This window comes from Silene latifolia, chromosome 9 (genome assembly GCF_048544455.1).
Source record: "Silene latifolia isolate original U9 population chromosome 9, ASM4854445v1, whole genome shotgun sequence".
In the NCBI taxonomy this organism is placed as follows: Eukaryota; Viridiplantae; Streptophyta; class Magnoliopsida; order Caryophyllales; family Caryophyllaceae; genus Silene; species Silene latifolia.
In genome coordinates, this window is record NC_133534.1 from 96943595 (window position 1) to 96968257 (window position 24663).

General features: G+C 41.9%; 1 protein-coding gene across 1 annotated transcript; it reads left to right on the forward strand.

Moving 5' to 3' along the window:
* Window positions 1–13253: 13253 nt before the first annotated feature.
* LOC141599973 (receptor-like kinase TMK4) lies at window positions 13254–24395 on the forward strand. The gene is made up of 4 exons (XM_074420118.1): window positions 13254–13589; window positions 18333–18893; window positions 19006–20448; window positions 23513–24395. The coding sequence occupies exons 1-4, from the start codon at window positions 13340–13342 to the stop codon at window positions 24031–24033; spliced, it is 2775 nt and encodes a 924-aa protein (XP_074276219.1). The 5' UTR covers window positions 13254–13339; the 3' UTR covers window positions 24034–24395.
* Window positions 24396–24663: the final 268 nt, after the last annotated feature.

Below are 24663 nucleotides of genomic sequence, written 5' to 3' on the forward strand. Positions count from 1 at the left end.
TATGAACGATATCTTCGTCGGGAAACGACCACGTATCTACAACCTCAGTTTCTTCTATCGGGTTATCCGCCAGGAAGTCTGCAACCGCCCTTCCCTTTATTACTTTTAGCGGTACGTATTTTAGATCAAATTCGGAAAGCATTAAAGTCCATCTCGACACCCTGCCGTTTAGAACTGGTTTTTCAAACAAGTATTTGATTGGGTCCATCTTCGAGTGGATGCAGACACTATGACTGAGCATGTAGTGTCGTAACTTCTTTGTCGCCCACACTAAAGCCAAACATGTCTTCTCGAGCTGAGTATACTTGATTTCATACTCCAAGAACTTTTTACTAATGTAGTAAATTGCTCTTTCCTCTTTATCGACTATCTGTGCCAGCATTGCCCCCATTGCAGTATCTGTAACTGTAAGATACAACAAAAGTGGTAACCCAATCGTTGGTGGGCTGAGCACGGGAGGGGAAGATAGTATTTCTTTGATCTTGTTGAACGCAGCTTGACAGTGATCATCCCATACGACGTGTTCCCCGACTTTCAACTTCTTAAAAATTGGCTCGCATATCATAGTTAGCCTTGCCACGAACCGGCTTATATACTGGATTCTTCCTAGGAAACCTCGAATTTCCTTCTCGGTTTTCGAGTGAGGCATTTCCATTATGGCCTTTATTTTTGATGGGTCTACCTCGATGCCACGGTGGCTAACGTTGTGACCCAACAGTTTACCGGATGTGACTCCGAATGCGCACTTTTGGGGATTCAACCTCATGTTATACTTGCGCAATCGTTCAAAGAATTTGCGTAGTGTGCCAAGGTGGCCATCACGCTCCTTTGACTTGACAATCATGTCGTCGACATAAACCTCGACTTCCTTATGCATCATATCATGTAACAACGTTGTCGCGGTCCTCTAATATGTAGCCCCTACGTTTATCAACCCAAAAGGCATTACTGTGTAGCAGTAGGTTCCCCATTGCGTTCTGAACGCAGTCTTATACATGTCTTCTTTCGCCATCTTGATCTGATTATAACCGGCGTATCCGTCCATAAAGGATAATAACGCGTGATTTGTCGTGTTGTCAACCAGGATGTCGATGTGAGGTAATGGGAAATCGTCCTTCGGACTTGCCTTGTTTAGATCCCGGAAGTCGACACAAACCCGAACTTTACCATCTTTCTTTGGCACTGGTACGACGTTAGCTACCCAGTCTGAGTATTCTGACACCTTGATGAACCCAGCTTTGAGTTGCTTGTCGATTTCTTCCTTGACTTTCAAGGACCAATCTGTGTGCATTTTGCGGAGCTTCTGCTTGACTGGCTTATATCCCGGCTTGATTGGGATCCTATGCTCCGCAATTTCTCTATCAATGCCTGGCATGTCTTTGTAGGACCACGCAAAAACATCTTTGAACTCATATGACAACCCAATGAACCCTTGTCTCTCGGTGGGATTTAAAGTAGTTCCTATTTTAAGCTCCTGTGGTTCTAAGGTTGTACCTACATTGACGGTTTCGGTATCTTCGATGATCGAAGTTTTCTGTTCGTACTCTTCCAACCCTTTTATCAACTGTAGAGGTGGTTCCATTTCTTCTTCTTCTTCTTCTTCTTCTTCGACCAACTGTTCATCCTCGACCTTAGTCTCAATGTCATTATTAAAACAATCATTTTCATAGTTTGAATCGCAATGTAAGTGAGACAAGTCGTAAGCAAACTGGTTCATATTATTATTGATTTGAAATTGCGCGAAATGCGCTAACATTTGAGCCAACTGGTCGGAACTCAGTGGCGAGATAGGGGTATTCGGGACAGGCCCCGGAATACCACCATTAGGAAAGGGTGCAGAGGAAGGGGAAGCTAGGGGAGGGGTATTTTCAACACCTGACTCCTTAGACTCAATCTTAGGACCTATCTCAGACTCAGACTCGGACTCAGACTCAGACTCAGAATCGGAAACATCATCTGGCTTGAACATCTCTCCTTCTCCCGTTGTCAACTTGAAAAGAAGTCCCTTGTTATCAGTCCACTTGATTGTTTTCCGCCATCCCGTGTTGGTCCTAAGAGGATCTACATCGGTGATGAGGGTAGATGGGTCGAACCGCTCGCTTCTCAGGATCATGCTTACCAAATCTTCGTTTGGTATTGGTGATTTCTTCTCTTCACCGAAAAGAAGACCCATGGCTCCCTCGTCACTTATTGGATCTAGTTTAGTCCCTACTGGCATCACAGTCAGAATATCTTCAGGGATGTAGTAGCAGTCTTGGAATACTTTGATTCCTGGAACCATAAGGTTTTTCTTTGGGTCAAAGATAGGTTCGGGGAAGTCCATGCAGGGAAGTTCTTCCCCAGCCCTCACGAAGTGACCGTTTAGAGTTAGGTGATACGGTCCCATTTTAATATCTCGATCTTCGATCGTTCTTCCCCTCTTTTCCAGCAGATCTTTCCCAGTGGGCTCATATCCAAGCCCGAAAGTTACTCCTTTGGCTACTGGCGGTTTCAACTCTAATGTACCCTTCTTTCTAGGATATAAAGAGAAACCGAAGTACTTTCCAGTCTTGAGAATCACCTCGCATGCATGACTTCCCGTGTATAGATCCATATTCTCTGCTTCGGAGTTCAGCTCAATCATGTTGACAATCTCGAAACCACATGCGTCATTGGCAGCTTCGACCCTTACTTCAGAAGTAATGTCCCCTCCTGCCACCGTAATGGGCGTGGCGTCAATGGTGACTGTTTTACCATTGAGTGGGATCTTGATTTTCCGATGCAGCGTTGATGTTACGGCCCTTGTAGCGTGGATCCAAGGCCTTCCCAACAATAGGTTGAAGGATGAGCAAATGTCGATTACTTGGCAACTTATTTTCTTTTCCACTTGCCCCGTTTGTACTACTAGATCGACAAGTCCACTCACTCGATGCACAGTGCCATCGAATGCCCGAACTGTCTGTGTAGTGGGAATGAAGTCATTCTTCTCCAGGCCCAGAATATGCGCTGTTTTCAAAGGGAGTACGTTGACAGCCGATCCGTCGTCAACCAAGGTCATAGGGATATGCTTGTTGAGACACACGGTAGCAACATAGAAGGCCAGGTTATGTCGGGGCCCGAACGGTGGTAGATCTTCGTCGGAAAACATCACGGCGTTGGTAATCTGTGGCCGATTCTGGGCGATGTGAGTGACCATGTCAGCAGGAGTAGTATTTGACGACACGGTCATGTTCATCAAGGCTTGTAACAAAGCCTGACGATGTTCGAAAGAGCTCAAGATAGGTTGCCAGATAGACACGTCGGCCTTAGTCTTTTGGAGTTGCTTGATGAGGGAAGCCTCGGAGGTCGACCCTTCACCAAGAACTTCGACCACTACCGGCTCTTTGGGAGGCGTCTTGCTCGGGATATCCTTAGCTTTCTCCACACGGTACGGGCGCCCTGATCTAGTCAGATGGTTTGACTCTAGGGCATGTTGCCTCACTTTTAAGATTTCTTCTTGGGTGTGAGGGATTGTCGCACCTTTGACGAGGTAAACATCATCTTCGTCATCAGCCCAAACGCCATTAATTTCATTGCCGCTCCGGAGTATGTAAGGAGTGCAATCGACAACAAAATCCCCGAATGTAATCTCGTTTCTCGAGCTTGGTAGGAATTCGGAGCAATCCACGAATATTCTTCCGATGAAAACCCCTTTTAGACGACATGGGCGAATCAAATGAGAGTAATCAACACTATCTTCGGTAGAGACAAAGTTAGTGTGGTCCCCAAAGGGGTTGGTGACGTTATTGGGTTTTATGGCCGGGATTGGGAGCGTTCTGTTCTCAATCATGTCTTGAATTTTGTGCTTTAGTCTAAAGCACCTTTCAGTATCGTGTCCCTTCCCTTGATGAAAGGCACAGTAGGCATTCGGTTTGTACCATTTGCCTTGTTGTTCAGCAGGTGGATCCGGAGTTGGACCGATGGGCTTCAGCTTTCCTTGGGCCATGAGCCTTTGGAGAGCGTAGGCGTAAGTGCACCCGATATCGGTGAATACCCTCGGAGCTTGGCGCGGAGGCCTTTTTGACTGTCCATCTAAGAGATTGACAGTTTCAACAAAGTGGGACGTTCTTTGGTGCTTTTGCTTTAGATGACGAGGCCCCTTGGTATCCTTTTGGCTTCTAAACACGCCATTCGGACATCATCCTCTACCTTTATCCCGATCCTTATCAATTCTTTGAAAGAACCAAAATTCTGGTATTTCAGAGCATTACGGTAAACAGGTCGTAAATTCTTTACGAACTTATCTACCATTTCAACTTCATCAGGCTTCTTGGCTAGTTTCACGCTTTCAGCGCGCCATCTTGCGAGGAATTCAGTAAAGCCCTCTTTTTCCTTCTGTGTCATTACCTCCAAAGTCCTTATGTTGGTTTGAATCTCGACATTGTCAAGCATAGTGCTTCTGAGAACTCCACCGTGATATCTTCGAAAGTGGGGAAGTTCTTAAGGTCAAGATTATAGAACCACGCCTTCGGGTGTTCATCCAGAGATTGGGCAAAAATTTCGAGAGCATGTCGAGGTACTCCCTTGTGCTAAGTACCCTTTATAGGCCTTAACGTGGTGGTGGATCTTCGGTGCCCTTGAACTTTGGGATGTCAGTGAGTACCATGTTCGTGGGCAACTTATCCTGAACTGGGGCATAGGCCCTAGCATTTTCATAGTGGATGTTCTTCCCCTGGGAGAGTTTCAGACGGTCTTCGATGAACTTGAACCGTTTCTCTAGATCAGTCAGAGGTGGGGTAGATGAAGAGGAATCTTCACCAAGCTTAGATTCGATCGCATCCATTCTAGTCATCATGAGATTCACGGCCTCAGTGAGCTTGTTAACAGCATCTTCCATTGCTTGACGTCGGGTTTTTGGCGGCCTTTCTACAAGAAAACCCCGAACCGAGTCAATATTTAAAGTAAGAGCCCCTGCACACTTAAGGACACGATACCAACTTGACTTACGCAAAGACTCGACTTGAGACTGACTAACCAAAGGTTCGACTCACGGTTGGATTTAGACCTCAATTCATTTTAGACTTGACAAAACGACGAGGCTCAAACTGTCATAGCGCGATTCTAAACTGGACTCGGTGTGACTAAACCCGTGATTGGACCAACATAGTCCTTAGGTTCAAGTGAAACGCCCTAAATGGCCTAGCTTGGGCGTTTCTGTGGACTATCCTAGACCAATTGGTCGACCAACATGACTCAAAGCCCAAGAGGTGAGCTTGGGTGACCCAACAAGGTCGTGTTCTAGACTCTTGGAATGAAACACGCCTGGCCTAACACGGCCAGGACCCAGACACGACTCGATGCATTTCATGCTTGGTTGAGGTTCGAGAAACATTTTGGATTGAATTTGAAAAAAACGAATAATTGATTTGAAAATGAGATTTGAAATGGGCAGCATGCCGGCTATAAAAGCTTATTTTTGGCCGAAAATTCTAGTCCTATTTGGGCAGCATTCCGTGTTTTTAAAACCATGCTAATTTTGACAGTAAGTTGTTCAAAAGTTCGGTTTTGAAATGGACATGGAAAATTTGGAAAGACTCGGGAAATTCATTTCGCACATTATCATTCTCATGTTAGAAGGATGTATGCTCCTAGACATCTCTAAGTCTCGGCAAGTCTTCTACAAGAAGGTCTATGCCCTCCATCCTTTTTGGGTCTTATAGAGCAAGGGCCTTTAGGTAGAGTACCTAGAAGAGCATCCCCACCATCAAGAACCACGACGAGGAGGAGCGGAAGCAAGCAATGTGCAAGTTCCTGGCATAGTGGGACGTCGCCCCCCACGCATCACAAAGAAATGCTGGGACGGCCCGGGAAAGTCCTTAAGGGTTTATGCATGAATCGTAGCACTATGAGTAATGTTTTACTTTCCAATACTTTCTTTTCAAGTTTCACCTCGGAGGAAAAGACCCTAGAAACAAAGTATAACTAGTCCTCTTTTCCCCAGCGGAGTCGCCAAACTGTGGACAAGGCCCTCGGGAACTGCGTCCGCGGGATCCACACTAGGCATAATCGACTCGAGGTTCTTTCGAATCGAATTAAGACAAATTAGAGTCGCCACCAAGTTTTTTGGGAACTTGGAACCGTTCAAGTCAACTTTACACCTTTCATCGAAAAGCATAAAGCCAATCGACTACGAGTGATTAAAGATAAAGACTTGTACCCTATATCACTCGATTTGAATGACTCTCGTAATCCAATGGTATTTAGACGGATCCACAAACCATAGATCTTGAGTAAGGGGTGAGGGTACGTGTTAGGAAGCCCGTAAGGACACCTAACCCCGCCCGTCAATAACGGCCTCTACTAAGTCAAGTGTCGGATTTCAAACAAGGTCATAGCTACTACGATATATGATATGCAAACATCGTTTTCAATACCCTAACATGTGAAGTTTCTATGTCGATTTAGATGCAACTAAACTAACTTTGTCAAAGTTGTAATTTAGCATGTGGGTTGATTGATCTAACAACATTCAAAGCAAACAAGGCTTAAGGGGAATGGGGGAGCCGTTGGGATCTATCCTATTACAACCCAGGCATTTCGTGCCGACACAACAAGAAATTAAAGATACAACTCGATCTAAAATACAACGCTATACACAAAACCATACACGACACACTACACGGCCAATTCGGCCTAGGGAAACGTGCACAAGGGGGGTGGCCAACGGCTTACATGACTCACGGCCTTGGGTCACTCCTCGTAATGCGTGCTTTCACTTAATCCTATCGAATTAGACATAGGGCCACACACCAAAGCATGCATTAGCATAAATCGGGCCATGTCGCTTTAAACAACATGCGATTTACTACGCTCTTACACGAATTGGAGCACAACCATCTAACCAAATAAGACTAAGGTTTTTGAAGAAGCTTTTGACTCGATAAAAGTAAAACAAACTTGAAAGTTACAACTCGATGAACAAATTATAAATTACAAGCAATGAAACAACAAAGAACAATTGGTACAAAAAAACGAAACAAGAAGGACAAAGAAATCGTCCACCCTCACGGCCAAACCACGGCCATCCTAGTTCCTAGGTCAAGTTCATTAGTTAGATCAAATGATTGCGAAACGAGTTAGGAAACGAGTTAGAAAACAAGTTAAAAACGACGTTGATCGATCAAGAAAATATCGTGCGAGCGTGCATTCTACACGGCCTAAAGGGCTCGAATTAGGTCACGAAGCTACAAGATTAACGCTACTCATCGAGTGTTAATAGGAAGGTGCTAATCACGCACTCCTATGCTAGCGAGAAATCAAGTGAAAAGAGAGATGCGTTCAATTAGGTTATAGATTTGTTAATCGATTTTTAAAGCTATGTCGATGCACCCTAACATGTCTAATTAGGTTATTTAATCGATCTAAAGTCGTCTAAGTAAATCATATGTTAACAAACAGGGGTCAAACTAACATGCGACGGGTCCTAGGGTAGGTCGAATTGGTCGAAACAAACGAGGGATCAAAAGCAAGGAACGAAGTTAGAAATCGTTTTATTAATGCCCTACCTTGAACACGAGGATATGTAAATGAGACGGGGTGTACGACCGACCGATGTGGCGGATTTATTTTCCATCTCAAGTCAACGCGGGTGTTCGTGGTGGTACTTTAACTCATACTCGGACTAAACTAGTTTCATAGTTAATGATATTAAACGATAAACAAAACGATAAACAAAACGATAAACAATACGATAAACAATACGATAAACAATAAAAAAAAAAACATAAAAGAACGAAATAAAAAGGAGAAGAGGAGGATTTGATGCACCCTCAACCTACATGTATCGTTGACACTGTCTTGGGTCGTAATCGATGGTAGATTTTATCTCGAGAGGCCGTCGTCGACGAAGGAATAAAGCAACAAACACGTTTTTTGTAAATCTGGACAACAACTTTCAAACTGCAATTTCTCACTCGTTTCACGGTGAAAATTAGATTTAAAAGATGTTTTGAAAACTATAAAGAGAGTAGAACAAAGATCTTAAAACAATCCCTGCTCGTTTTGAATTATTGGGCACCAAAAACAAGCACAAACAGAACTGGACAGACAGGAAAAGCCGCGAAAACAGAGTGTATGACACTCTGTTTTTTGAGGGGATTCGTGTACTCTCAAGGGCAATTTGGCTCGTAAATCTTTGTCTAAGATGTAGATGGATGTTGTGTGGTTAATTAGGAACAAGAAACTCGAATTTTGATGGAGGTTTGAGGGTTGAACGAAGGGTTCCAAAGAGGACACACAAACTGATTCTCAGTTTTGTATGTCGGTTTTGTCGAGGATTTTTGAGAGGCAATTAGGGTTTGTTTCTGGAGTTTAAAGCTTGTAAGTGACGGTAGTATGTATGGAGAACTTAGAAGAATGAATGTATGGTGGAGGGGGGTATTTATAAGGAGTTTCGAAGGGTAGAAGTAGGGCAACAAGCAGTCGGGCCTGTTTCGCATAGCTGCTGTCCATCAGCTATTCGTGAGGTTTTTAGGGTTTGTATGGGGGGTTTTCTTGGTGGTTAAGCTATGGTAATATGGGTAGGATACTAGGGTATGGTTTAGGGTTAATGGGCACGGGTTTTGGTGGTATTTGGAGAGGGTTTTGGGCTCGGTATTTGAGCACGCAAAACGGGGGGGCCTGCTTGTGTTGCGGGCTGTTTGGGGAGTATTTGGGATGGACTTGTGGAAGTGTTTCAAGGTGGTCTAGGTGCTGGGTTATTGTGGGTAATGTGGAGCACGGGTTGGTGGTGATGGGTTGCGGGTTTGGACCAAGTTTGAGTCGGTTTAGAAGGGCTTTCGATGGGCTATACAAACACGGGTAAAGGAAGGAATTGGGCTGTGTTGGGGGGACGTTTGGAACGAGATTTGGGTGTGGATATGGGGGTTCGAACTGGGTTTGGATGGGTAGAAGCCTAGGTTGGTTAGTGTACTCGAGATTCGTGCCAACTCGTAAAGAAAACGGGCCCAAAAACCGAGCTAAAATCGAGCTCCAAAACGTGTGGTTAAAACGAGTTTTCGATTTTCAAATTCGATTTTTCAAATCGATTAACACATTAAAATCAATGATTTTTCAAATCAAATATACTCATAAAATGATTTTTCAAATCAATTATTTATTTTATTTTCAATAAAATAAACTTGAGAAAATAAATTCAAAATAAAATAAAATGAATTTACCTTAAAAAAGCTTTAATTTAAATATCATTTAAATTAATAAAATACTCCGTCGACAACGCTCATTCTACATCGTAAAACGAACCCAAATAATGACAATGACAACTAACAAATACATGTGTCCTATCATCATCGGGTGTTTGTCGGGTTCTCTATAAATTCCAATATCGACGGATACGGGTATCTACAGGCTCACTCAAAAATTCGGGATCCAATAGAAAATAATGAAGTGTGGTTTTTAGACAGCGGATGTTCAAATCATATGTCGGGAACAAAATCTTTGTTCAAAGAAATTGATGAATCACAGAAAGGAGATGTCCGTCTTGGAGACAACAAAAAAATGCACGTGGAAGGTATGGGTATTATCGCCATCAAAACCGTACAAGGTGATATAAAACTTCTTAATAATGTGCAATTTGTTCCTGATCTTGCACATAATTTGTTGAGTATTGGCCAATTAATGACTAGTGGTTATAACATTGTGTTTGATGATGATATGTGTGTTGTGATCAACAAGAAGACGGGTCATAGCATAGCAAATGTACATATGACTCAGAATAAAATGTTTCCGCTGGATATTTCAAATGTTGGGAGTAAAGCATTGATTGCAAAACAAAAAAATGAATCTGATTTGTGGCATTTACGATATGGTCATCTAAATATGCGTAGTTTGAAACTCTTGAGTCGAAAGGAGATGGTTGTTGGTCTGCCAAAAATAAATGACTTTAATTTCTGTGAAGGTTGTGTGTATGGAAAATAGAGTAGGCATCTTTTCCTACTGCAAAGACTTGGAGGGCTGCGAACTCTTTAGAATTTGTTCATGCTGATTTGTGCGGGCCTATGAAAAATGAGTCACTAGGTGGAAGCCGATATTTTCTGTTATTTACTGATGATTACCCGAATGAGTTGGGTTTATTTCTTAAAATCTAAGTATGAAGCATTTGATAATTTCAAAAAATTCAAAGCTTTGGTGGAAAATCAAAGTGGAAATCGCATAATTGCTCTCAGAACCGACAGATGTGGTGAATTTGTGTCTAATAAATTTAATGCCTTTTGTGAAATGTATGGCATTAGGAGAGATCTTACAGCACCGTATACACCTGAGCAAAATGGGGTTGCGGAACGAAAAATAGAACGGTGGTAGAAATGGCTAGAAGTATGCTGAAGTCAAAAGGGCTCCCAAACAAGTTTTGGGGGGAAGCAGTTGCTACGGCCGTATATCTTCTAAATATATCTCCAACAAGGGCAGTACTCGACCAAACACCATTTGAAGCATGGAGAGGTAAGAAACCGGGAGTAAGTCACTTGAAAGTATTTGGTTGTATATGTTATGCTTTGGTTAATAACCGTTCAAAGTTAGATACAAAATATGAAAAATGCATCTTCATTGGTTATTGTCTACAATCCAAAGCATATAGTCTATATAACCTTGTGAGTGGCAAAGTGATTATTAGCAGGAATGCTGTGTTCAATGAGGAAGATTGTTCTCCCTGGTATACTGACAAAGATGGCACCAGTTGTCATATTCCGATTGCTGAAGTTGATGAGAATTTAAATACAGAAACACCACCATCAAATACTCCGCCGTCAACACCACCAAGATGTAATAATCAGGGATTAGAAAATGATGGCACGTGCAGTGACAGTGATTCACCCGTAAAAATATATATGTCCCTGGAAGAAATTTATAGATCCTGTAACTTTGCTCTCCTAGTTACTGACCCACCTTTTTTGGAGAGGCTGAGAAACAACCCGAGTGGAAAATTGCTATGAAAGCAGAAATGAATTCAATTGAAAAGAACAAAACATGGGAGTTGGTTGATCGTCCGAAATGCAAAAATGTGATTGGTTTAAAATGGGTGTTCCGAACAAAATACAATTCGGATGGAACTATTCAAAAACATAAGGCTCATCTAGTGGCAAAAGGATACTCTCAACAACAAGGTATCGATTTTGAAGAAACTTTTTCTCCGGTTGCTCGATTTGAAACGGTCAGAATTATGTTAGCCCTTGCAGCCAAACAAAATTTACCGGTATATCAGCTTGATGTGAAATCCGCATTCCTAAATGGCAACTTAAACGAAGAAGTATATGTGGAACAACCAGAGGGTTTTATTGTGAATGGTTCTGAAGACAAAGTTTACAGATTAAGAAAAGCACTTTACGGATTGAAGCAAGCATCGCGTGCTTGGTACAGTAGAATTGATCTGTTTTTTCGGGAGAACGGATTTACAAAAAGTGAGAGTGAACCAACCCTGTACACCAAACGTAAAGGTAACAGTGATTTCTTACTAGTTTGCCTTTATGTAGATGATATGACTTATATGGGTTCTACCGAGTCTTTTGTTGCTGAGTTTAAGTCAAGTATGATGAAGACTTTTGAAATGACGGATTTGGGTTTATTACAATATTTCTTGGGTCTTGAAGTGAAACAAGATATAGATGGAATTTTTGTGAGCCAAAAGAAATATGCAGTTGATTTATTACAAAGATTTAGTATGTTAGATTGTGAGTTGGTAGCCACACCCATGAATATTAGGGTCCGTTTGGATTGAAGGAATTGGAGAGAAGGGGGGGGGGGGGAAGGGAGGGATTTAATTTCCTTTGTTTGGATAAAAAATATGGGAGAAAGGAAATGGAAGGGGAGAGAAATGAGATGACTTATTTTCCCTCTTATAGAACATATTATAATCTTTCCAAGGGTGGCAAGATTTGGAAAGAAAATTTTATTTGGACTCTAATTATACCACCAGCATCCTTCAATCCTCCATCCATTCTTCATCTCCCTCCTTCCTCCCCTTCCATTTCCCTTCATAATTTTTGTTATCCAAACACCCAAATCTCATTTGCCCTCCCCTTCTCTCCCCTCCCTTCACCTCCCCTCACTCCCCCTCCCCTCCCTTTCCCTCCTAAAATTGTATCCAAACGGACCCTTAATGAAAAATTGCAACATGAAGATGGAATAGGGGGAGCTAATTCAACGCATTTCAGAAGTTTAGTGGGTGGTTTAAATTATTTAACACACACTAGACCCGACATTGCCTACTCGGTTAGTTTAGTGTCCCGATATCTACACAAACCTACCAAACAACACTTTGGTGCGGCAAAACGAATTCTTCGTTACGTGGCTAGAACGGTAGAGTTTGGTATCTGGTATTCCAAAAAATCAAGTTTGAAATTGGTTGGGTTCACTGATAGCGATTGGGCTGGAAGTTTAGATGATAGAAAGAGTACGTCGGGAAATATTTTTAGTCTTGGTTCAGGTGCAGTAACTTGGAGTTCTAAAAAACAAGAAACAGTGGCATTATCTTCCTCCGAGGCAGAATATGCAGCAGCTACTTCGGCTGCACGTCAAGCATTATGGCTCCGAAAGTTACTTAACGATCTTGGATGTGTGCAAACAGAGGCTACGGAAATTTATTGCGACAACAGGGCTGTTATTGCTATGAGTACAAATCCTGCCTTTCATGCAAGAACCAAACATGTTGATATCAAGCACCACTTCATTCGACAACTTGTATCAGATGAAAAAGTTGTTCTCAAATTCTGTGGTACAAATGAACAGGTGGCGGACATATTCACAAAAGCGCTTCCACAAGCAAAGCATGATTTCTTCCGAACAGAATTAGGAGTATGCAACTTTGAATCAAAGGGAGGTGTTGAAAGAATGATTCAAAATTGAATGAAACATTGTATCTTAGAATGAAACATTGTATCTTATCATAATAGTAGTATAAATATGTAATTGTACTTGAATAAATATGTACACAAAAAATAATCCTCAATAAAATTACCAAGTATTATCTTCTCATAAATTCTTATCATATTTTAATGTTTTACCCAACATGGCACGACACGGCCCGAGGAGCTCAATATCCGTGCCTGGGCCGGGCCAATTTTGGGAGAAGGCACGACGACTCGGCCCAACACGGCCCATTGCCTACTCTACACCTTAGGCCACCTATATCAATATTACTCCCGTATAATACCTAACTAATCCTTCCAAATTAAGTCTCACCGAATTTAGACTCCATAATTCCATGTACTCTTCTAATACAATACTCTACAGTATACAATATACATACGGCACTGTTGCTGTTTAATGTCTCACCTTCCTTCATTTCTTTCCCTTTCTAAACTGAATCCAACAACAACTGATACTAAAAATGAAAACACCACCAGCAGCAGCAGTACCACCCAACTTTCCCTTTCTTCTTCTCCTCCTACTCTCTATCACCACCACCACAACCGCCGATGACAAAGACGTCATGTCCCAACTCCTGACAAATCTAACACCACCACCAGACACATGGGACACAACCACCTCTTACTGCAAATGGAAAGGCGTCAGCTGCGACAACAACAACCGTGTCACCTCTATTAACCTTCAATCATCTTCATTAACCGGAAAACTTATTGACACACCCATTAGCCGTTGCCCTTCAAGACTAGCCGTTGGCTAAATCCTCACAATCAAGGCTATAATCTTCCCCTTCCATATTTGTAGATATTGTGACTGTTGTATTATTCTTTCCGTCATTGTCGATATTATGCTCAAGTATATATAGCTAGTAAACATGTATTGTAAGACACAAGTTGAATTGTATACAATTACTCATATTCTCCATATCTCAATCATCTATTATGGTATCAGTATCAGGCTTTATCATTCTCTAAAAAAAAAAAAAAAAAAAAAAAAAAAAAAAAAAATTCTTCATATCGTTCTCTCTGTTCGTTTCTCAATCATCATGACGAACACTGATGATAAGTCTATCGAATCGAAAAACATTCCTTCTTATAATCTTGTTCATGTTGAAAATCCCGGAGGCAATATCACACAAGTTGCTTTCAACGAAAAAACTTATGACGAATGGTCTCGATCCTGCTCGTGCTCTGCTTGTCCGTGTGATTGGGTCGCTAATATGGATGCTCAGAGAGACAAGAAACGGGTTACGAATTTCTTAATTGGCCTTGATGATCGCTATAATAATGCTTGCTCTCAAATTCTCGGTACTAATCCTCTTCCCAATTTAGACCTTATTTATAATCGTCTTGTACAGGAAGAAGGAGTCCGTAATCTGTCTCAAATTAATACCGAAACCAAACCCGATATATTGGCTTTCGCGACCCATACCCATAATAATTCCTGTACATCAGGGGGTGGACGTGAAAATAAGACTCATGGTTCATATAATGAACTGTCTAATCATACATCAAAATATTATTGCATTGCGTGTAAAAAGTCAGGGCTTTCACTTCAATTTTGTTATCATGTTACTCGAAAATTTCCCGAATGGTGGGGTAATCGCCCTCGAGACCGTATTTTTATCAGTCCCAATGATACCGATCTTAGCAATGCTACTTTTGTCCCGGATTCGCGTGGACGAACTCATTCTGATCGCAATAAGCATACATCTACTGGCGCTCCACCACGCGCACATATGGCGACTGGTCAGGTTGCACCCAATACTCATGCTGCTACATCTTCATCCACACTATCTAAACTGGACAATGTCGATCTTAATACTCTTAACCCGACGGAGCTTGCTGAGTTAACCCGTCTATGGCAGCAACACAAAGCCGAATCATCCGATCGTCTTCACGGTAACATTGCTTCTATTCCTTTGTCTTCTTGGATTATTGACACGGGAGCTTCTCATCATATGTCAGGTTGTTTATCCCATTTTTTTAATGTTCATACAATCCCGCCGTTGTCAGTAGGATTACCAAATGGTGACATTACTACCGCAACGCAATCAGGTGACATACGGTTGTCATCTCGGCTGGTCCTCAAAAATGTTTTATATGCCGCTAATTTACATTGTCATTTAATATCCGTTTCTAGCCTCCTGTTAGATAATACGCTCACTATTCAATTTTCCCACAAACTTTGTCTTATACAGGACCGTTCCTCGAAGACGGTGATTGGAGCGGGTGAGCAACGTGAGGGGCTATACTATTTGACGGGAGTTCGAGACGAAACGGCTAGAGCATGTGCGGCGGGTTCTGTTGATTCCGTTGAATTATGGCACCGAAGGTTGGGGCATCCATCCTCAAATATTTCAAGTTATTTACCTTTTATTTCTAAACACTCGCGTTCTAATTCTCGTTTTCACAGTAAAACTTGTGATATTTGTCTTCGAGCGAAACAAACACGTGAACATTTTTCTTTAAGCTCGAATAAAGCTGACTCTATTTTTGATTTGATACATTGTGACTTATGGGGTCGATATTCTGAAAATGGCTCGTGTGGGTCTCAATATTTTTTAACAATCGTCGACGATTTTTCTCGGTCCACATGGGTATATTTACTACGTCATAAAAGTGCCGTCCAACAAACTTTATTAAATTTTTTCGCCATGGTCGAACGTCAATTTCATAAAAAGATAAAAATTTTGCGAAGTGATAATGGTAGCGAATTTAAATCTCTTATACAATTTTTCAATACAAATGGGGTTATTTTCCAAACTTCTAATGTTGACACACCTCAACAAAATGGTCGGGTCGAACGTAAACATCGACACATTTTAAATGTCGCCCGTGCCCTCTTATTTCAAGCTAGTTTACCTATATTTTTTTGGGGAGAATGTGTCTTAGCTGCCGTTCATTTAATAAATCGCACCCCGACACCTCTCCTTCAAGGAAAAACACCGTATGAAATGCTTTTTAATAAACCTCCCCCCATGGAAAATATTCGTATTTTTGGATGTCTTTGTTACGCAAAAAGTTCAAATCGCGCTCGAGACAAATTTGCCTCTCGAAGCCGAAAATGCATTTTTGTTGGATACCCTTTTGGAAAAAAAGGATGGCGCGTTTATGACTTAGATAACGGGTCCTATTTCGAGTCTCGTGATGTGGTTTTTGTTGAAAACGATTTTCCATATAAAACTCTTAATATCCATGACAATGATGAGACTCCAACTTCGTTTTTACGTGACAATTTAACACCTATTGACCAACTAGTTCTCCTTAACCTACATCAAACAAATCCCACTTCGTCACCCTCAACTGTATCCGACCCACAAACCGACCAGTCAACCTCGTCACCCATCACTTCACCAAATCCAAACAAATCTCCACACAATACATCAGAAGGCAATGGTACACCCAAGGCCAACGATGAACCCAATAACCGCACCTCTGCTCAATTCGAACAAACCATACCCGAGGCTCCTCTTGAGATGGGTCGTGGACATCGTTTAAAATTCCCGAACTCTAATCTTAAAGACTTCGTTCAACCGTCTACTCGCCCCTCATCTCACTTTCTCAATGCTCCATCATCGTCTTCAGGTACCAAATTTCCTATTTCTCATTACATTAATTATGCTAAGTTTTCTCCTACTCATAAAATTTTTCTATCGGCCGTGACTAACAATCACGAGCCTAGTTGTTTTAAAGAAGCAATGCAGGTCCCTGAATGGAAAAACGCTATGCGTCTTGAAATCGAGGCACTCGAAAAAAATAATACATGGACTCTCGAGCCATTACCTCCATCCAAGAAAGCGATCGGTTCCAAATGGGTATACAAAATAAAGTATAATGCGGATGGTACGATTGAACGATATAAAGCACGACTTGTTGTCATGGGAAATCGCCAAGTCGAAGGAGTGGACTACAATGAAACATTTGCTCCCACCGTTAAACTCGTCACCGTTCGCACCTTACTTGCTATAGCCGCCGCCAAGAATTGGAGTTTACATCAAATGGATGTTCACAATGCTTTTCTCCACGGCGACCTAAATGAAGAGGTATACATGAAACCACCTCCTGGATTCCATTCTTCAAACGATGGCCGAGTCTGCCGCCTACGCAAATCTCTATATGGTCTACGGCAGGCTCCTCGCTGTTGGTATGCTAAACTTGCTTCCGCTCTTCTTACCTATGGTTTCAAGCAATGCCCATATGATCACTCCCTCTTCTCCATTATCACTACAACAACCGAAGTTCACGTTCTGGTATATGTGGATGATCTTGTTATATGCGGCAACAATACCGACATGATTACACAATTTAAAAATTATCTGAGCTCGTGCTTCCACATGAAGGATTTAGGCGTACTCAAATATTTCCTAGGCCTCGAAATTGCTCGCAACAAAACAGGAATATTCGTGTCTCAAAGAAAATATGCCCTTGACATCCTTATCGGGCCGCTTACTTGGGTCCAAACCTGCACCTATACCCATGGAGCCAAACCATCGCCTGGCTTTATCCACCGCTGATCTCCTACGCGACCCACAACCCTACCGTCGCTTGGTGGGCCGCCTGGTATACTTGTCTATTACTCGACCGGAACTTATCTACTCCGTCCATATATTGGCTCAATTCATGCACGCTCCAACCACAGATCATTGGAATGCAGCTCTTCAAGTCGTTAAATATCTAAAGAATTCCCCGGGCCAAGGCATCCTACTTCAGTCCAACTGTGATCTCCGTCTCCACGCCTACTGTGACGCCGACTATGCCAGTTGTCCCACAAGTAGACGCTCCATTACGGCATACATTGTGTTTCTTGGTTCCTCACCTATATCATGGAAAACCAAAAAGCAAACAACGGTATCAAAATCCTCAGCTGAAGCCGAGTATCGAGCCATGGCCTATACAACGTGCGAACTAAAATGGCTCAAAGGTCTGCTTGCTTCTCTCGGTATATCCCACGACCATCCCATTGAACTACATTGTGACAGTCAATCGGCTTTGCACATTGCTCGTAACCTTGATCTTTCATGAACGCACGAAACACATTGAAGTTGATTGTCATTTTATAAGGGATGAGATACAAAAAGGGGTCATTACTACCAAATACGTTCATACAAAAGCTCAACTCGCTGATATTTTCACAAAGGCACTAGGACGTACTTCCTTCGATGAGCTCTTATCCAAGTTGGGCGTTTCAAATCTCCACGCTCCAACTTGAGGGGGGGTATTGACACACCCATTAGCCGTTGCCCTTCAAGACTAGCCGTTGGCTAAATCCTCACAATCAAGGCTATAATCTTCCCCTTCCATATTTGTAGATATTGTGACTGTTGTATTATTCTTTCCGTCATTGTCGATATTATGCTCAAGTATATATAGCTAGTAAACATGTATTGTAAGACACAAGTTGAATTGTATACAATTACTCATATTCTCCATATCTCAATCATCTATTAAAACTCCCTGCTAATCTCAACACACTCACTCAGCTTACCTCACTCTCTCTTCAGAATAATCACTTCTCCGGTCAAATCCCTTCTTTTGCCGGTTTAACCGCTTTAACCACCCTCATGCTCAACACCAACAACTTCACATCCGTCGCGCCGGGGGCTTTCTTCGGTTTGACTGCGCTACAGACGTTCTCTATTTCAGATAATGTGGATTTAGTACCTTGGGAGTTTCCTGCTGAGCTTGTTAACTCTACTAGTCTTGCTACCATCTACGCTGCTGGGGCGAGTATTGTGGGTCAAATTCCTGATATTTTTGATGCTTTGCCTAGTCTTACTGATTTGAGGTTGTCTTATAATAGGCTTAATGGATCTCTACCCGCTTCGCTTACTGGCTCGTCTGTGCAGTATCTGTGGGTTAATAACCAGGGTTTGTCGGGCTCGATTCAGGCCATTTCGGGTATGAATCAGTTGAAGCAGGTTTGGCTTCATGCTAACCAGTTTACTGGACACATACCGGATTTGTCTGATTGTATTGCTGTCTTCGATCTGCAGCTCAGGGATAACCAGTTGTCAGGTATTTACTGCATTACATATTTAAATCTAACTGATCTAAGCTACTATATAGTACTCCGTATGTATAGTATGTTATGGTATACTGATTGCGAATCTTGGTTCCGCCACTGCAGGTATTGTACCGCCGTCGTTAATTTCTTTGCCGAATTTGTTGAATGTGACACTCCAGAACAACAAGCTTCAGGGACCACTACCGGATTTCCCGCTCAAGGTTACTGTTGATGTAAATAATAACAAATTTTGTCGAAATTCCACGGGAGATTGTGATCCGCAGGTCAGTATCTTGCTGGATTGTGTTTCAGATTTGGGGTACCCGCTGAAATTGGCTGGTGATTGGGGTGGTAATGATGCGTGTGCCTCATGGGTGGGGATTAATTGTGATAGTAATAATAAGGTTATTACAGTTAATTTAGCTAAGCAAGGCTTTAGTGGTACGATTTCGCCTGCATTTGCCAATTTGACTAGCTTGAAGGAGCTGTACTTGAGCGGTAATAACTTAACCGGGATCATCCCCAGTAGCTTGACTACATTGCCTCAGCTTAAGAAGGTTGACGTGACTCACAATAATTTGACCGGGAAATTACCAGCATTTCGATCTGGCATTGTCGTACTTACTGATGGAAATCCGCTATTTGGGACTGACCCTGTTGTGCCTGGTGCTGGACCGGGTTCAAAAGGTAACTCCTCAGATGGCGGTTCCGGTGAGGGGAAGAAGGGATCTTCTGCTTCAGTTGGGTTGGTGGTCGGTGTGGTGATTGGGGTTCTGGTTTTTGTCGTGCTTGTGATGTTTGTGTTGTACAAGTGTTATATGAAAAAGAGGCATGCAAAATTCGGGAAAGTTCAGAATCCCGAGACCGGGAGTGAGCTGGTGAAGGCTGATGTAACAAGGCCTGTGAATGGTTATGTGGGTGTCCCGAGTGAATTACAAAGTCAAAGCAGTAATGAACCAAGCGATTTTCCGGTGTTCGAAGGTGGGAATGTGGCCATCTCGATTCAGGTCCTTAGGCAAGTCACCAACAATTTTAGCGAGGATAATATCTTGGGACGTGGAGGATTTGGGGTGGTTTACAAAGGGGAACTTCATGATGGGACTAAAATCGCAGTCAAGAGGATGGAATCCGGTGCAATGGGCACCAAAGGGATGAATGAGTTCCAAGCTGAGATTGGGGTTCTCACTAAAGTTAGGCATAGGCATTTGGTAGCGCTCCTTGGTTTTTGTGTAAATGGCAATGAGAGGCTTTTGGTGTATGAGTACATGCCAAAAGGGCATGTAGGGCAGCACTTGTTCGAGTGGGAAGAGCATAATTATCTTCCTCTTACATGGAAGCAAAGGGTGACAATAGCGTTGGATGTGGCAAGAGGGGTTGAATACTTACACAGCTTGGCTCGGACAAGTTTTATTCATAGGGATCTAAAGCCTTCCAATATCTTGTTGGGGGATGACATGAGGGCTAAGGTTGCTGATTTCGGCTTAGTTAAGAATGCTCCTGACGGAAAGTATTCTGTGGAGACTCGATTAGCCGGGACTTTTGGGTATCTTGCCCCCGAATACGCTGGTAAGCAAGTGACTACATTCTTGGTGCTTCTTTCTGGATTGATTAACCATATTATGCTGCTTATATATCTCTTGCTACACCTGTGTACGAGCTTCGTCATAGAACTTATCTCAACTGAGTTTATTTGATCTCATTTAACTGATGATTGAATCCCGTTTGGCTTAGTTGCGATTGAGACATTGAGTTATCCATCTACTTATTTGTCCTCTCAACATTTTCTGCACGTGGTGTTAATTTATCTGTGTCTTAGCTCTTGAATCTCTATTTGGACCATCAAATGTTCAAGTTGGTAATTTTGGTTAACATTTTTGTATATTCTCTACGACTAGTTCTGAATCTGGTGCTTCCTCTGTGAGTACTGTCAGTAATAACACAAATTAGCTTAGAAAATAACTTGGTCGAGGGTTATGGTTGGAAAATGCACTGGAAAGTAAGTGGGAGTGGGTGGAGGAGGAAGATTGAGGATAGGCTCAAAACCACACTGTTAAAGGGAGTGATAATTTCCACCTCTCCCTAAGCTGATGTATTACCATCATATGGAGTTATACTTCCTCCGCCACCTCCTCATTCTGTCTTTACCAGTCTTTTATTCCCTTCATCACTATCATTTTGACCACTCTCCTTCGTTTTAACCTGCATTATCCTCGTAGCAATTATCCTCATTCCAAGCGACCCCAATGTAATCCCTACTCGCGCCGACATCTCCCCCGCCATCAACACCAACACCATCACCAGCACCACAACTCAAAGCGACATCACACACCAATTTGCCAATCACTATGAAGCCACTGCTACAACCACAACTACTTAACCCACTATATAGGTCAGTGAAGGATGAAGGTGGGTCAGAGGAAGGTTGAGGGCGTATAAATAGCAGATCGGGGAAGTAGTGTTTGAAAGGAACAGACCGGGGAAGGAGGGACGTGAAGGAGCAGTTTAGGAGGCCTCAAAGTGGTTGATTGGGGAGAATGAGGAGTTCAAGGCTGGGCCGTGGCGCAATGAGTTGAGTTGTGGTGGTTAGGTAGTGATCTTGAGAAGATAGCGCGGTGGCATTGAGGTAAGGAGAAAATTGGAGTAGTTGATCGAAAAAAGAGTGTGGCTTGTCAGAAAAGATTACGATATAATATATCGTAATCAGAATAATATCGATAATATTGAATAAGTTATTATATTACTAGTATTAGAAGATATTGTGATTGTGCTCAGATGCTTTCGAGTACTATAAGTACCGATTAATGTAATCATTCGAAAACCACGAACATTTTATCAATAATACATCGATTCTCTTTATGCATTTTCCCCTCTCCATTTCTAATATGGTATCAGAGCCTCACGCTCTTGAAGCCTAAAAACGATCTTCCGCTGCCCTGCCGGAGGGACTAATGAATTATGGTGCCCTCCAGCGGGATTTCATCGTGATAATCTGTTCTTTTGTTTCAATTAATAAAAAAAAAAAATCAAATTTCAAGGCCTTTACTCTCATGATACGTAGTAAATGGCTTGATTAGGAAAGAAGAAAAAAAAAAGTTCGATTCATGCCATGAAACATGGAATAACGGGACGTGGTTTCAACTTTCATGCCATGTACTTAGTTCAATTCCTTCATTAGGAGTACAGACGAGTTCTCCATCGATTCGATATGACGGATATTTTCCGTTTTTTAACGAAGTCAAGTTCGAAAAATTGCGGCGTTCTTGACCATAAAAATTCTACGAATTCGAAAATTTTGATCGTTTGATATTTTGACGGGTTCGAAAAACGACAACGTTCCCGTTCCTATCGATGTGTTGAAGATCGGAGGTCGAAGAAATTGAACTTTTTCTTCCTACCTTTTTTTTTGTTATTTGTGTGCAAACTCATGGAAATTTTTTCAAAATTACCATGAGTTTGAGGGGGGATGTTAGAGAAGATTACGATATAATATATCGTAATCAGAATAATATCGATAATATTGAATAAGTTATTATATTACTTGTATTAGAAGATATTGTGATTGTGTTCAGATGCTTTCGAGTACTATAAGTACCGATTAATGTAATCATTCGAAAACCACGAACATTTTATCAATAATACATCGATTCTCTTTATGCATTTTCCCCTCTCCATTTCTAATATGGTTAGCCAGAGTTATGGTGGCTATTGGTGTTTGTGTGTGCTGGCTGGTGGGGTTTGGGTTGGGGAAGTGGAAGGGGAGAGCGCATGTGGCTGACCCAATGTAGGGCTTTTCAGTTTTTTGCCTAGAGGCTTTGGTCGCAACTTTCGTTATACATAGTACTCCGTAGTAGATAACACGGTCTCCTGAGTTCTGTTCTTAGGAATTTTGTGATTACTTGTTTGAGTTTACACTTCTAGCAGAGATCTTTTCCACACATTTGATGTTTTTGACTGTTAATGGTATTAAAATCCGATAATTTCGCCCATCATTGTGTCCATCACTGTTAATCTATTACACGACGAGCTTACCTACTCAAGTACTCATAGTGGTCTGACTTGTTTGCTTGTCTATCTACTTTATTGCATTCTGGTTTTGGTTGCCCGACAGTACGTGGTTAAAGTCGGTAGGTACGCTGGGAACATGCATGCTTGTTTGTCCGGTTGAATTTAAATGGCCTAGCATTATTAATATAGAGCTATGACACACTGAAGCATAGTAGCATACTACATCACTACATACTTAACCACTTTAGAGATGGATATAATGTTAGTTATGACACACTGTTTTTAGAGAGCTTTTGGGTTACGGTAGGTAGTTGAATACTTGAATGATTTAATGCTTTGCTTACTTCATCTATTCCTTGGATGCATGATTTATTTTCAATAAAATTTATTAGAGGTAAAAAATGACCAAGGTATAACTAAGTGATATACCAAAAATACAAAACTATACTAGGTGCTATTGTGCAAAGACCGGTCGTTTTTGGTAAAGCAAGAAGACAAACAAAGAAAAACAAAGACAAAATCATCCAGCCATTTGCTTGAAGAATTTCATTTTTTGTTTAACTAAGCTTGTGTTAGTAGTAGTAGTAGTTGTTGTTAGTAACCTTTTCTGCCTTGTTTTTAACAGTTACTGGGAGAGTCACAACCAAAATTGATGTCTATGCATTTGGAGTAATTTTGATGGAGCTAATCACTGGTAGGAAGGCCCTAGATGAGACCATGCCGGACGAGAGGTCTCACTTGGTCACGTGGTTCCGGAGAATCTTAATTAACAAGGACAGCATTCGAAAATCAATCGACGATGTCCTTGACCCTGATGATGAAACATATGAGATCATTTGTCGGGTTTCTGAGCTGGCAGGCCATTGCACTGCCCGTGAACCACATCAGAGACCCGACATGGGACACGCAGTTAATGTGTTAGGTCCTCTAGTCGAGCAGTGGAAACCTTCTCGCCAAGAAGAAGAAGAAGAAGGAGGCTATGGGGCCCACCTCCAGATGAGCCTCCCTCAGGCTTTAATGAGATGGCAAGCTGATGAAGGCACGTCAACAATGATCAGCGATATGTCCTTCAGTCGGACACAAGGTAGCATTCCTTCTAAACCCTCAGGGTTCGCAGACTCATTTGACTCAATGGACTGTCGGTGATTTTTCGTATGTACGTGTGTCGCTCAACTCTCTGGCTCACAAGAACGCAAGAGTCGCCAGAAATTGTGTTCGTCTGTTGCACGGGTTTGCCACCCTTGTCTCGTTCTAGATCTCGAACTCTCTTGTTAATCTTGTGGGCTAAGCAGAAAGTAGGGTTGGTTATTTTGTTTTGGTCGGGATTTGGTGTTGAAAAATGTAAATCCACACATGGGTTTGGTAGAGGGACTAACACGGGAGGTGTTTTGTAACACAGCCAGAGCCTCTCAACTCTGGAAAAATGACAGCCAATTACATCCAACTTCTCTTTGTAACATAATTCATTTATTCTTATCAATTAAAAATGCACGTTGTTTTCCTTACCATATTCTCATGAGTCCTGGCCTCTCTTTTCATCTGCTAGAAACAAAAAAAATTAAACGATTGGTGTTTATGATTGTTATGAGCAGTTTCGAGCCGGCATAAATGAATAGTGGTTTCAAATACTAGCATTGTGTAGTGTTGTCTTCATTCTAGTTCATGTTTACTAGACTTGCTTTATCCGCTTTTGTATGGGTAATATATGATCTTAGCCCTTCCCGGGAGTTTTTTTTTTTTTTTTGGGAAAATGTAAGCTTTGTCATTAATATCATA

What these genes read in the sequence shown, in the direction of transcription:
- LOC141599973 (XM_074420118.1), top strand. Translation starts at nt 13,340, where the DNA reads ATGAAAACACCACCAGCAGCAGCAGTACCACCCAACTTTCCCTTTCTT. An exon ending in TTCATTAACCGGAAAACTTA is followed by an intron (nt 13,590 to 18,332) that starts TTGACACACCCA and finishes TATTAAAACTCC; the next exon opens with CTGCTAATCTCAACACACTC. An exon ending in TCTTGCCCCCGAATACGCTG is followed by an intron (nt 20,449 to 23,512) that starts GTAAGCAAGTGA and finishes TGTTTTTAACAG; the next exon opens with TTACTGGGAGAGTCACAACC.